A 13704-nucleotide genomic window follows, 5' to 3' on the forward strand; every position below is an offset into this window, starting at 1 on the left:
TTTCTTCAAAAAAACAGAAAACAACACTTACCACCAATGTCCAAGTCCGCTTTGTAATGAATATTGTGAGTGTGCATTGTTCCCAGTGTAAATTCCTGGACTCTGTTCCCAAAATCTGCGCCATCACCGAAGAAGAATGAAGACATAATATATCCAGTAGCGTGTACTTTTACACCAACAGCTCCATTTTGATGAAACACAAAATCCCAGACATAGTCATAGTTCACCATTGTAGAAATGGCCCTGAAGACCAGAACGGAATCAACCAGCCCTCCGTAAAATTTAGGGTCCGACTGGTCATAATGGCGCCGTATTGGAATCGCAGCATTTTGTTCAAAGATGCAAATAGAGTTTTTGCGAGTGACAGGTAACGAAGAATCCAGTAGGTAGTGCGCATCCAAATACGTAGCTAAGTAAGGACAATCCACTCCCTGAGTAAGGGTGGCAGCATCTCTCCCAAGGGCAAAACTTAGGTCCATGTACCGGGTAGTCATTGTCCCTGGACAATTGGACCCATAGAGGGCAGCAGCATCTTGCAAGCTTAACTCATAGGCTATCCTCTCACCGTCAAACCTAACATCAAAGATCCGTGGTCCTCTGTTTACTTCCATTCCAAAGGCAAAACTCCAAGACATGAAGGTGACCTGGTTGTGCCTGACGCAGTAGCGGGGACCGCGGGGCTCGTATTGCAAAGGGCCTGGCCACCCTGGTGGGACTCTTGGTTTCAGCGATGAGAACCCCCCGTCAAGAGGAGCCTTCTTCACTTTGGCCACTCGAACTCTTCCCTCGTTGAACTGTCTTTCAAGGTCTTCCATGTCCTCAAAGTACTGTCCATTGTAGAACACATTCAACACTTGCCACTCAGAAGTATCCAAGCTGCTAACATCCACTTGCAGCTCCAACCCAACGGGATGCAAATACGGACCAGATACATTCTGGAAATGACCCATCCAGACTTTTCTGTCTCCCGATTTAAATCCTGGTGGCAGAGCAGGGAGCACCATAAGGTTTCTTCCATTATAATCAAGTACCTGGTGCATAAAGTTTGGAGCTCTAGGATATTCCTCACGCATGAAGAAAATAGATATTTCTTCTCGCTCACTGATCAAAAAAAATCTTCGGTAATATGGTAGCTTCCCTCCATACTTCTCAATTGTGATATCTTGATGATATGTTGGCTTTGGAAGAGGACCCACTACATATTCCGTGACATTTGGGTCCTCTTGGTTTCCAAAATAGACCACAGCTAGAGCTTGTCGTGGGGGTTTTCTGCCTTGGTGGTCCAAGAATGCCAGCACCTCCGCTTTGGGGGGAAGATGAAGGCCGACAGAATAAATGCAATTGTCTGATGGCTTGGCTTGAGGGGGCTCCACCAAAGGCACACCCAGGTTGTTCCACAGGTACCTCTTGACTTGCAACAACTCTTCCAGAGTTAGGTCAGCAAAGACCGAGCCGTGTCCATCTTGGCGTACCTTCCCTGAGCACCGATCCTGGTGTTGGGTCTCACAAACAGGGGGCTTCTCTCGTCTTCCTTGGAATATCCAGCCTATGAGGAAAGCCGTTGCTGTGCACGCAGCTAGGAGGGCACAAACCAATTTCCAGTTCGTTTTCAGCATGGTAGGTTCTTGGGATTTGTAGCGCAGTTGGGAGAATGCAGACTGAAGCAAACTGTAGAGTGTGAGATGAAGATAAAGCCTGAATTAGGGGAGGAGACCTTGTATGTGAATGAGTTTCACATATCTACCCTTTCCTTGCTCTAACATGTTCCTCCCACTCAGTATTTCTCAAAAACTTTGAACAAAGACATCAACAGGGCCTTCCCACCTCATAATACGCCTCAGACATGTTCAAAAGTATCTTGTAATGAGTTGTAGGATACATACACAGATAACATCTAAAGTAGACTTAACAAGACTTAAATGGATACAGGTGGTGCCAGGTACAGGGAAACTTGAGAGAGATTTTGCAACAATCCCTTTAAAATGAATTGAATGAAAGGCCCAGCCGAGTCTCCTTTTGGCAGATTCTTGTTGCAAAAGCATCACCTCTTCCGGACTAAAATATTTTAAGACTAAGAAGACATTTTTTCCTATCCTTATGCCATATCCCATGTCATCGGGACTTCTCCAGTAAACTGCAAAATCAAATCACTCAACAAACATAATCTCAGCCTGATCACGAGAAGGAGGGAAGACATACTCCTATGTGCACATACCCCACAACACCAGCTTAGCATCCCTGAAACAAGATTTGGGGGGGCATTTCAGAATGTGGTGGAAAGGGGAGGCCAGAAAGGGGTACTATGTGAAACAATACTCCTTGTGGAAATACTCCGTGGGGTCTGTAAGGTATGAAATTTAGATCTGCTTTTGGAATATATCTGAGCTAACAATTATGAAGATTTTAAGATTTCTGGGACCATGTAACCTGCAAAGGCAGAAGTTATGATTGTACTTTTTCTCCTAAGCTGTATCTGGCCAGGGCTGGCTTATTGCTTCAGGTTTTGACTTCCTGTTGAACAGAACAGAACAGAAGCTTTCACAACTAATAAAGTGCAGTTGACAGTTTAAGAAAAAGCTTATGTAACCTGACTAGGTATCAACAGAGCCTGTACTGATACTTCTGTAACAGCAAGGAAGGATTCCACCAGACTGGGGTTTTTTTTGGAAATAGGACTTCCAACCCCAGCTTGGGAAATTACTCTAAAGATGGGCACAGTGCTGAGGGACTGTGGAGTTTGGGAGGGGAGGAAGCTCAGTGGAAAAGCTTTGCCAGAGAGTCTACCTTCCAACGCTGCCCCATTTCCTCGAGAGAAACTGATCTTGATCATCTGTGGAGCAGCTGTAATTCCTGGACAACTCCAACTTCCTATTTGGAACTGTAGTGACTTAAGTGACTGAACCCTAGGGCAGTGGTGGCGAACCTATGGCACGGGTGTCAGAGGTGGCACTCAGAGCCCTCTCTGTGGGCATGCACAGAGTTGCCCCCACCTCCCACACACACACATCTAAGCTGGCCTGGGCTGCTGGGCTCAATTATTAGCATTAAACCTAAGACCTAGTTTTGGGGAAGCGGTGTAGGTAACCCTGCCAAGAGCTGTTAAACCCCACTGATTTTCATACGAAGAACTAAAGCGTGATCCTTTACCTGGGAGTAAGCTCGGTTGCTGGCAATGGGGCTTGCTTCTGAGTAACCCCTCCTAGGGTCGTGATTCACCCGTTGGAAGAGCTACACAGTTGCTTCAAAGCAAAGCCACCGACGACCACCAAGCTAACTCCCGAGTAATGCGCACTTTGGAGCCAACTGTTTTTTCTCAGTATTCAGTATTCAGGTTAAATTGCCGTGTCGGCACTTTGCAATAAATAAGTGGGTTTTGGGTTGTAGTTTGGGCACTCGGTCTTGAAAAGGTTCGCCATCACTGCCCTAGGGGATAGCGACCATCATCGACATAGCAGTCCCCGGTGACAGCAGGGTCATTGAAAAAGAACACGAGAAGGTTGCTAGATACCATGATTTGAAAATCGAGCTTCAGCGTCTATGGCACAAACCAGCTGAGGCCGTCCCAGTGGTAATCGGCACACTGGGTGCCATCCCGAAAACGCTAGGGCAGCACTTGAAACATCTTCGAATTGACAAAATTAACATCTGTCAAATTCAGAAGGCAGCCCTGCTGGGATCCGCACGAATACTATGCCGATACACTACAACTTCCTGGGCCTCTGGGTGAGGCCCGAATTGTAATGAAGGCCAACAACCAGCTAAAGATCTGGCAGTTGTGAAATCTACCATAATAATAATAAGTGGAAGGGGATGTGCCCAACTGGGTATAAAGGAAAGGGCTAGGGGGGAAAAATCCAATATAAACTAGGGCCCCTTCAGCACACGCAAAAGAATGCGTTTTCAAACCACTTTCACAATTGTTTGCAAGTGGATTTTGCCATTCTGCACAGCTTCAAAGAGCACTGAGAGCAGTTTGAAAGTGCATCATTCTGCATGTGCGGAATGAGCCTAAGAGTGAAGAGACTGGGGTTGTCACCACAGCAGGGGTTTCAGTCAGGTGCAATTCCTCAGCTAGTTATACCCCTCAACTGACTTTGGCTAGCTAGGGAGTCTGCAAGGGTTCCACTGACTTTGGCTAGGGCAGGGGTCTGCAACCTGTGGTTCTCCAGATGTTCATGGACTACAAATCCCATCAGCCCCTGCCAGCATGGCCAATTGGGGCTGATGGGATTTGTAGTCCATGGACATCTGGAGAGCCACAGGTTGCAGACCCCTGGGCAAGGCAGTCTGCAAATGGGAGAAACCTTGGAAGGATAGTTAAAACTTGAGCAGTCTAAGGAACATGGCTCAATGCTCAGAGCAACAATTCATTTGAGAAACAAAAGGAGTTTATTTGCAGGTGAAACGCAGGTGGAATCTGGCATATATTGACTCCTAACTGGGGAGTAAATCAATGGGGCAAAAGGCAAAGGCAAAGAGAAATTAAACACAGACGCATTAGACCAGCTAAAGATTTCTAGCATAATTTAGATACCTGTTGATAGGAGAGGTAAACAGTGGGATCCAGCCTTCCTCCTTGTTCGATTTCAATCAGCCAGCTTTTGAGTCATGGGGTATCATGACCACATCTGGGGTTGTGACAGGGGGACTCCTTCACAGCCTTTGAAATGTGACTTTGGGGAAGGTTCCATTTCCACCCATTCCTGAGGGGCAGGTAAGTAAGTAAGGAGCAGCAGTGGCGTAGGAGGTTAAGAGCTCGTGTATCTAATCTGGAGGAACCGGGTTTGATTCCCAGCTCTGCCACCTGAGCTGTGGGGAATTCAGACTAGCCTGTGCACTCCGACACACGCCAGCTGGGTGACCTTGGGCTAGTCACAGCTTCTCAGAACTCTCTCAGCCCCACCCACCTCACAGGGTGTTTGTTGTGAGGGGAGAAGGGCAAGGAGATTGTCAGCCCCTTTGAGTCTCCTGCAGGAGAGAAAGGGGGGATAGAAATCCAAACTCCTCCTCCTCCTCCTCCTCCTCCTCCTCCTCCTCCTCCTCCTCCTCCTCCTCCTTCTTCTTCTTCTTCTTCTTCTTCTTCTTCTTCTTCTTCTTCTTCTTCTTCTTCTTCTTCTTCTTCTTCTTCTAATAAAGTCAGTGGAAATGACAGGCCAGGAAGTTTGGGGCGCTTGCAAGGGTTCAATGGGCCAGGGGATTTCCTGCGTCCCCTCTTGGCCATTACTCCGTCACACACCTGTTTCCACACACCCCTGAGCAGTTTCTACCAGAACTGCTGGTGGGCTACATGCAGAGTCTTTACAAAGCCAAAATGTCCCGCAGCTCTGAAGTCACGGCACAACTTTACATATCATATTTCTATCCCGCCAGCCTCCCAAAGGGACTTGAAGCCGCTTACCTGTATGCACACAATAAAACGATACAATAAACTAAAAACAATATACAAGTATAAACATCATGAGAACAGTCCGATGCCCACAAGAGAGCAAATTCAGTATTTTCAACAGGCCTAGGGAATGAAAGGCCCATCTTGTCTGATCTCAGAAGCTAAGCATTTGGATGGGAGACAACCAGCAAGTTCGGGGCTCTTATGCAGTGGAAGATCCTGGCCAACCAGCTGTGTTTATCTCTTGCCCCTACAGGGTTTGGGGGCGTGGCTTAGGCACTCTTTCCCTCAGGGACTCGGGCATACAGTGGTGTGGTGGTTAAGGGCAGGTGCACTCTAAATCTGGAGGAACCAGGTTTGATTCCCCACTCTGCCGCTTGAGCTGTGGAGGCTTAGCTGGGGAATTCAGATTAGCCTGTGCACTCCCACACACGCCAGCTGGGTGACCTTGGGCTAGTCACAGTTCTTCTGAGCTCTCTCAGCCCCATCTACTTCACAGGGTGTTTGTTGTGAGGGAGGAAGGGCAAGGAGATTGTCAGCCCCTTTGAGTCTCCTACAGGAGAGAAAGGGGGGGGGGATATAAATCCAAACTCTTCTTCTTCTCTTCTTCATCCAGAGATGGGTTCTTTTCCTCCTGCTCTTTGCCCAGTCCTTTTGCCTCCATCTGTTTGCATGGCCTCTTTTATTGATTGCTGCAGGGGTGGGTCAGTTGTTAGAGCAGCCATTCTCAACCAGGGTTCCGTGGTACCCTGGGGTGCCGTGAGCATGTCCCAGGGGTACTGCGGCAACACTACCGCCGCCCCCTCATTTTTGTGGCGTCTCCCACCGGCGCCAGTAAGGACATGGAGCTGGCCCATGGGGCAGGGCCAGCCACAAGGTCAGCAGCCACCACCACCCCCAGTGCTACCCTTCACCCTGGGAGGGGAAGGTGGGGTGTGTGGCAAGCAGGGGCAATGGGAGGGGAAGGTGGAGGGTGGCGGCAGGGGTACCCTCAGATATGAAGAGTGAGGTCAAGGGTACCCTGACCTCGAAAAGGTTGGGAAACGCTGTGTTAGAGTTTTATTCCAGAGCTTTACTTACTTTGATTCAGAGGGCGAATTCTGCTGCTTTTCTTTCGCTTGCCCCCAGGTAACTAACCCCAGCCCCAGCTGCTGGGGAGGAGGCACCGTGTTTCCCACCTCTTCCTGCTTGCTTTCATAATGTGGCATGCGGGTCAGAGCATTTGCCAGGAAGATCTTCTCCCCTGGCAAGGGCTTTAATGTGAAATTGAATTTAGAACAAAAATCCACCCATCATAACTGTTTAGCAGGCAAATTTCAGGGGTTTCAAAAGACCTCTACATTTTCACGATCAGTCCACACTTTAAAAGACTGGCTACTCCCCTCTAGCCAATGTCTCCCGGTTATTAGTGTGAATTTAATGACTGCAGCTTCCTTTCTCCAGATGGCCCAGTTTTGTTCCTTGATATGAAATTTTTGTTGAGAAGTAGGCACAGGGTTGCACCCAGTGGTGGGATCCAAAAAATTTAGAAACAGGTTCCCATGGTGGTGGGATTCAAACTGTGGCATAGCGCTAATGGGGCTGGGTGGGGCACGACGGGGGCGTGACCAGGCATTCTGGGGGTGGGGCATTGCTGGGCGGGGCTGTGGCAAGGGCGCAGCCACTGTTCTGGTCCTTGGATGGGAAACGAATGCACGCAGGCGCAGGCTGCCATGCGTGCACCTCCTGCTAGACTGCTTCAAGTTCTGCGCGCTACTGCTGAGAGGAGGGGCATAACGAAGGCAAAAATCACGTGGCAAAATCACCCATTAGTAACCCCCTCTCGGCACACACAAATCACTGGCGGACCTGCCTAGGGACCAAGGGTACCCTTTGTCCCCGGGCGCACCAATTTTTGTCACATGTTTGGTCACGTGGGGGCGCCAGCAAACCTTTGCAGAGAAACAGTAGAGAAAGCAGTGGACCAGATTGTTTCCCTGTTTCCTGCCTTAGCCCCGCCCACTTTGGACGGTGGCCCACTGGGCCAGTTCCACCTCTCAGCCCAAGCAAGCAAGCCAGCCACCCGAGCAGGACGGGGAGCTCCGCCTCCCTTTGCCCCAGCATGCTGGCCTCCTCTCCTGCTGACTGCCCAGGCAGCAGCAGCACAGAAGGGAAGGGAGGAGCAGGCCTGGGAGGAAGCAGCAGCAGCAGGCAGGCAGGCAGGCAGCGCAGGCATGTGGGGAAAGAAGCGGCTCCGGCTTTGGCCTCCAAGTCCTGCTGCCAGCAGCCCATGGCCCTCGCAGCCGCCTCCTCATCACAGGAGGAGAGAGAGAGGCCCATCGCCCCCCCCCCTTCCCTCCTTGCCCCAAGAGCCACCGCTGCTCAGTGGCTTGAAAAAGATTTTTTTTAAACCCTCCTGAGACGAGACTCTCAAGTCCCAGTCTCCCTCCATGGCTGGCACATTGCAGCTTGAAAAAGTTAAAAAGGGGGGGGGGGGGTTGCAAGATTTCCTCTCCCTAAGCAGCTTGAAGAAGAAAAAAAACCAAACCGGAGACGTCAGGATACTCTCTGCTGCAGCATGAGGCTTGAAAAGGTTGTTTGTTTGTTTTTAAAGGAAGGGGGAAACCCAAGATCTCTGCCGGATCCAGAGCAGCTTGAAAAAGTTTTTTAAAGGAGGAACAAAATGAGATCCCAATTCCCAAACACCCCCACCCAAAGGAAAATAGGAAAAAACCCGCCCCTGGCATTCTCTTCCCTTACCCCCTGGGGTTGCCTCCCCCCCCCTTGCATTTCTGCCTCTGTTGGGGGGGGGGGGCTCTGTTGTGATGGGGGAAGCAGGAAAGATGTGTGGGAGTAAAGGAAAAGGACCTTTCGCCCACCTTGATTTTCCTGCACCTAGATCCTCCTTACAGGAGAGAAAGGAGGGGGAGGGGGAGGCATTACAAACTGCTTAACCAACAGACTGTCTCCCTCTGAAGGAGCCCAGTCCTTGGATCAGCAAGCATCCGCAAAGATAGGTTCCCTCTGCATAGGTTGAGATAAAATTCTTTAGTTTTAAAAACTAAAGAATCCTACCCCAAGAATCCCCTCTCCCTCCCAATACTAGTATTTACCCTGCATTGCCGTATGTGCTTGGCAGCCTCTCTGATGTTGGGGGGCCAGCAAAGGTGGAAAGGAAAGGAAAGGACCTTTTAGCCACCTTACAAGAGAGAATGTGATTGGGGGTAGAGAGCCATTCCAAATCTTCTTGTTCTGTTTGTTTGAGTTGGCTTCAGGTCTGATTCCATTGTTTTGTAAATTTGTGGCCAGCCCAGAAGGACAGAGGAGGAGGGAACAAACTAAATTAAACCGTTATTTGCATCTTTCCAGAGAGGTTTGTTCCTTTTAAGTATATGAGAGCTGAAAACAGGCATTCCTGCCTTTTGCAGCGAAGGCCAACTGGGGTGGGGTGGGATCCAGAGGTGGGATCCAGTAGGTTCTCACCAGTTCCCGAGAGTGGGTTACTAATTATTTGTGTGTGCCGAGAGGGGGTTACTAATTGGGTCCGCTTTTCCATCTCCACGCCCTCGCCTCCCCAAGAGGCATCCTGCCTTTGAATATGAAGGTTCCATATAGCAATTGTGACAAATGTCACTCCCTGAACTGGGTTAATCCCTTTCAGGTACTGCAATTCATTGATTCTCAGCCTTTCGTACCTTTTATCTCCCCAGTCTCTATCAAAGAACCTGTGTGTTTCACCATTGCTGTGTTCAGATTTGTGAGTTGGGGCATTTTCTATAATGTGATGATGATTTAGAAATGACCTGGTGCAAAAAAAATTTTTGGGGTCGTGGTGGGGTGACTGCCCATGGGAAGGGCATCCAACTCAGGTTTTGCCCAGGGCTCAGGTTTGCCTAGGTATGCCTCTGCCCCCTTTGCTGAGGGGGAGCTGGCGAGGGAACCTGTTACTAAAAATTTTGGATCCCACTTCATTTTTTGGGGGGCGGGGGGAGTTGTGTTTCTGCAGCTGTGGTGTAGTGCTGTGTGGATTTGGTAGGAGATTCAGGGCTTGCAAATGTGCCCCCCCCCCTTGATGTGCGTAGTTCATTAGGTGTTGTTGTAGAGTGGCTTCATTTTAAAAGGGAGGTGTGTGGAAGGCAGTAGGGAAGGGGGGGTGTGCCTCTGTTCTTCTGGAGGGGAAAATGCTGCTATTTCTCCTCTATTTGAAGCAGTGAGAGGTGTGGGATTGGGTGAGGCTTGCTGTTATGCCAAGCTGTCTCTGTGGTAGAGATTTCAATGGCAGTGCTCTGCTGGGGGTCTTGCTCTGCGTAGAGGCGCCAAATTTACTTCAGGGCTGCTGCTGAGTGTCCTGAAAGGAACCAGTCAACTTTGCTGAAGTTTGCTTTGGAGGGGCAAATGCTATGGGGGCACCCAGTTGAAGGTGAAGCTGCTGCCCACAGAATGAGTGCCCAGACATCCAAACTTCAGCAAAGCTGGCTGGTTCTATCTCTACAACGGAATAGTTCTGAACTGGGCTTCTTAGGTAATCTGGGGTGCCTTCTTAGTGTCATAGATGAGTTTCTTACCTTCTAGGCTTTAAACATATTTCAGAGGAAAAAGCAGTTGTTCAAGGTTATTCCAAGACTATGTTTTCTAAGTTAAGTTATTTTCAGAAGACTGTGAGTTCATGTCAGTAAGTGCCTTTGTCAGTATTAAAATCCAATGTGTGCAACTACTGTGGAAAACATGACTTTGAAATTTGTCCCTGTCCTCTCCTTCTCTCTCTTCCTCCCAGCACTGTGCTGTGTTTCCAATGCTGGGGTCAATTGGAGGTGCTGGATATAACACCGTAAACGTTTTCACAGCAGTGATAAAACATTTTGAAAGCATTTTGAAAAAATTGCCTAAATGTTTGATTTCTGCTGAGTGGTATGGACTATTGCTGCGTTGAGGCATGTTCTATAATGAGATGGTGATTAGAAATGACCTGGTGCAAAAAAATCATTGTTTGGTCGTGATGGGAGAGGGTGGCCGCCCATTGGGGGGGGGGGCAAACTCAAGTTTTGTCCTCGGGCTACAGTTTGCCTAGGTATGCCCCTGGCACAAATAATTAGTAACCTACACTCGGGAACCTGTGAGAACCTGCTGGATCCCACCTCTGACTACATGCTCTTAATAATTCTCTGTGTACATTAAAACATCATCAAAGTAAACCACCACTCTGCAGTATGGATGTTTATGGAGCACCTCGTTAATCAACTTCACGAATACTCCTGGAGCTGCACTTAGTCCGAATGGCATCGCCAAATACTCAAGCTGTCCCAAATGGATGTTAAAAGCAGTTTTCATTCATCTGCAAGTAGCAGAGTGCTGGACTAGATGGACTCTGGTCTGATCCAGCAGGCTCTTGCTTATGTTCTTATGTTCTTATCCCCCTCTTTGATCTGCAACCAACTGGAGGCTTCCCAAAGATCCAATTTAGTGAAGATTTCCCTTTTGGCCAAACAAGTCAGAAGGTATTTAATTAGTGGGAGCAAGTAGGTATTCCTAATTAAAATGGCATTAAGGCCACAGCACAGCCTCAAGGTTCCATCCTGCTTTGTCCTGAACAGCACCGGAGCAGCCACAGTAGAGAATGCCAGTCATATGAACCTATGATCTATGTTTTTGTCTAGGAATTCTCTAAGGCATTCCAGCTCCTTGGGTCCCATAGAATATAGGTGTGTCCCCCCCCCCCAGCTCCAACATATTGGTTCCGTCAGTGGTGTGATTCAAATAATTTAACAACCGGTTCCAGTGATGGGATTCAAATAATTTAACAACTGGTTGTTTACAAGCACCATTTTAACAACCGGTTCTGCCGAAGTGGTGCAAACCGGCTGAATCCCACCCCTGGGTACAGTCCATTTTAGAGTGGAGAGGAAGTTGTCATACTCCCACTCTACAAACCCCTCCCTTAGATCCCTATACTTTGGGGTATTGGTTCTTTGCCCTCTCTAGCCAGGACAACCAGTCTGCCCTTACCACTTGGGCTCTCTTCCGGTCCCTTAGTCAACGCTTGGGGTTTGAGCTCCACATGTTCTGTGCACTTGAGACCAAGGAAGGTAATAGTCCTGGAGTTCCACCCGATATCTGGGTTGGGTTCTGCGAGCCAGCCCCACCACCTTGAACTATTTTACTACCAGTTCAAGCACGAATGGGAGGAGTTCCCAGTGATCTCCCACTCCCATCGTTACTGGGTCTGTCACATGAGTCACTGGAGTCTGAAGAAGAAGAAGAAGAAGAGTTTGGATTTATATTCCCCCTTTCTCTCCTGTAGGAGACTCAAAGGGCTTACAATCTCCTTGCCCTTCCCTCCCACAACAAACACCCTGTGAGGTAGGTGAGGCTGAGAGAGCTCCGTAGAACTGTGACTAGCCCAAGGTCACCCAGCTGGCGTGTGTGGGAGTGCACAGGCTAATCTGAATTCCCCAGAGAAGCCTCCACAGCTCAGGCAGCAGAGCTGGGAATCAAACCCAGTTCCTCCAGATTAGTTACACGAGCTCCTAACCTCCTACGCCACTGCTGGGCCATCAGATGGCCATCCATTTGTTCAAATTGGAGCAGGTATTTTAATTCCTTCGTGGCCAGACCCAACCCTGTGGCCCCTGCTGGGTTCATTAGGCATCAGCTACAACCCAAGTTCAAAATTCCCTGTAGGACCGTGATGGTCCCCTTCTGTGCGTTCTTTAACTGTAATCGTATAAAAAGAGGCCCTATTGAGCCAATCACTTCTCCTTATGATCTCCCCGCTGAAATAGTTTAGGGCAGTGATAGCGAACCTTTTCGAGACCGAGTGCCCAAACTGCAACTCCAAACCCACTTTTTTATCACGAAGTGCCAGCACGGCAATTTAACCTGAATACAAATACAAATACAATACCTTTAATGGCATATATTAACCTGAATACTGAGGTTTTAGTTTAGAAAAAACGGTTGGCTCTGAGGCATGCGTTACTCAAGAGTAAGCTTGGTGGTAGTCGGTGGCTTTGCTTTGAAGCAACTGTGCAACTCTTCCAACGGGTGAATCACGACACTAGGAGGGTTTACTCAGAAGCAAGCCCCATTGCCAGCTTACTCCCAGGTAAAGGATCGCGCTTTAGTTCTTCGCATTAAAATCAGTGGGGTTTAACAGCTCTTGGCAGGGTTACCTACACTGCTTCCCCAAAACTAGGTCTTAGGTTTAATGCTAATAATCGAGCCCAGCGGCCCAGGCCAGCCTAGATGTGTGGTGTGGGGGGGGCACTCTGCGCGTGCCCACAGAGAGGGCTCTGAGTGCCACCTCTGGCATAGGTTCGCCACCACTGGTTTAGGGCAAGTCCTGCCCATTTCCAACTTTGTTCCTTGTCGGAGGACACTTCCAAGGGAGAGCTGTTCTCCATAGGTTGCTGCTGCCATTCAGCTATCAATACCCTCAGGCCCTGGAGTAGGATAGCCTTGCATTTTGCTTTCCTGGGTCCGCCGCAGCTTCTCCCCTTTGAGGTTTCCAGAGGTCAGGGTCTCTCCATGGTCTTTTCTTTTGGGCAAGTGGCCATCAGGTGTCTTTCGTCCCCGCATCTCAAACATAAGCCCATCTGCACTGTTCTCCAACAGTTCTGTTCTTTACCCATGGGGATCCGCCTTCGAGGAGGTGCCTCCTTGTCCTAGGCAGGTTAGCCATCCTTGCTACTTAACCAGCTTCACTGTCAGGGTGCAGTTCTCGACTTCTCCAGCTAGCCATACTCACCCCATGAGTGTCTGGGGGGTCATCCTGCAACATCTCTTGAGCCGACACAAAAACCATTGCACCTTGTACAGCCTCCACCCAGTCGTGCAACCTTGCTTGCTAGCAGTCGGAATTCATTCATGTAGGCGCTCACTAACCAAATATCCTGTTGGATCTGCAGGTCAGTGCAGGCACGTTCCTCCTGAAATGGGTCTTCAAAGAGAACTCGGAGGGGCAACATGAAGTCCTTGAACACCTCTAGTTCAGATGTCCCCATGTCAAATAAGTCCACCAGCCAGTGGTGGGATCCAAAAATTTTAGTAACAGGTTCCCATGGTGGTGGGATTCAATCTGTGGCATAGCGCCAATGGGGCTGGGCGGGGCATGACGGGGGTGTGGCTGGGCATTCCTGGGCAGGGCTGTGGCAAGGACACAGCTGCTGCGCCGGTCCTTGGGTGGGAAGTGAATGCACGCAGGCGCAGGCTGCCACGCACGCCGGTGCACCTCCTGCTAGACTGCTTCAAGTTCTGTGCGCTACTGCTGAGAGGAGGGGCTTAACTAAGGCAAAAATCACGTGGCAAAATCACCAATTAGTAACCCCCTCTCGACACACACA

The 13704-nt window shown here is 49.3% G+C and overlaps 1 protein-coding gene across 1 annotated transcript; it reads right to left on the reverse strand.

Annotated features, from left to right (window-relative positions):
* Positions 1-13166, reverse strand: LOC125444858 (membrane primary amine oxidase-like). Its single transcript, XM_048517586.1, has 3 exons — positions 13110-13166; positions 6467-6639; positions 1-1668 (listed from the first exon to the last, which is right to left on the reverse strand). The coding sequence occupies exons 1-3, from the start codon at positions 13164-13166 to the stop codon at positions 6-8; spliced, it is 1893 nt and encodes a 630-aa protein (XP_048373543.1). The 3' UTR covers positions 1-5.
* Between the last annotated feature and the right edge of the window lie 538 nt (positions 13167-13704).

This window comes from Sphaerodactylus townsendi, linkage group LG15 (genome assembly GCF_021028975.2).
Source record: "Sphaerodactylus townsendi isolate TG3544 linkage group LG15, MPM_Stown_v2.3, whole genome shotgun sequence".
NCBI classification, from domain to species: Eukaryota; Metazoa; Chordata; class Lepidosauria; order Squamata; family Sphaerodactylidae; genus Sphaerodactylus; species Sphaerodactylus townsendi.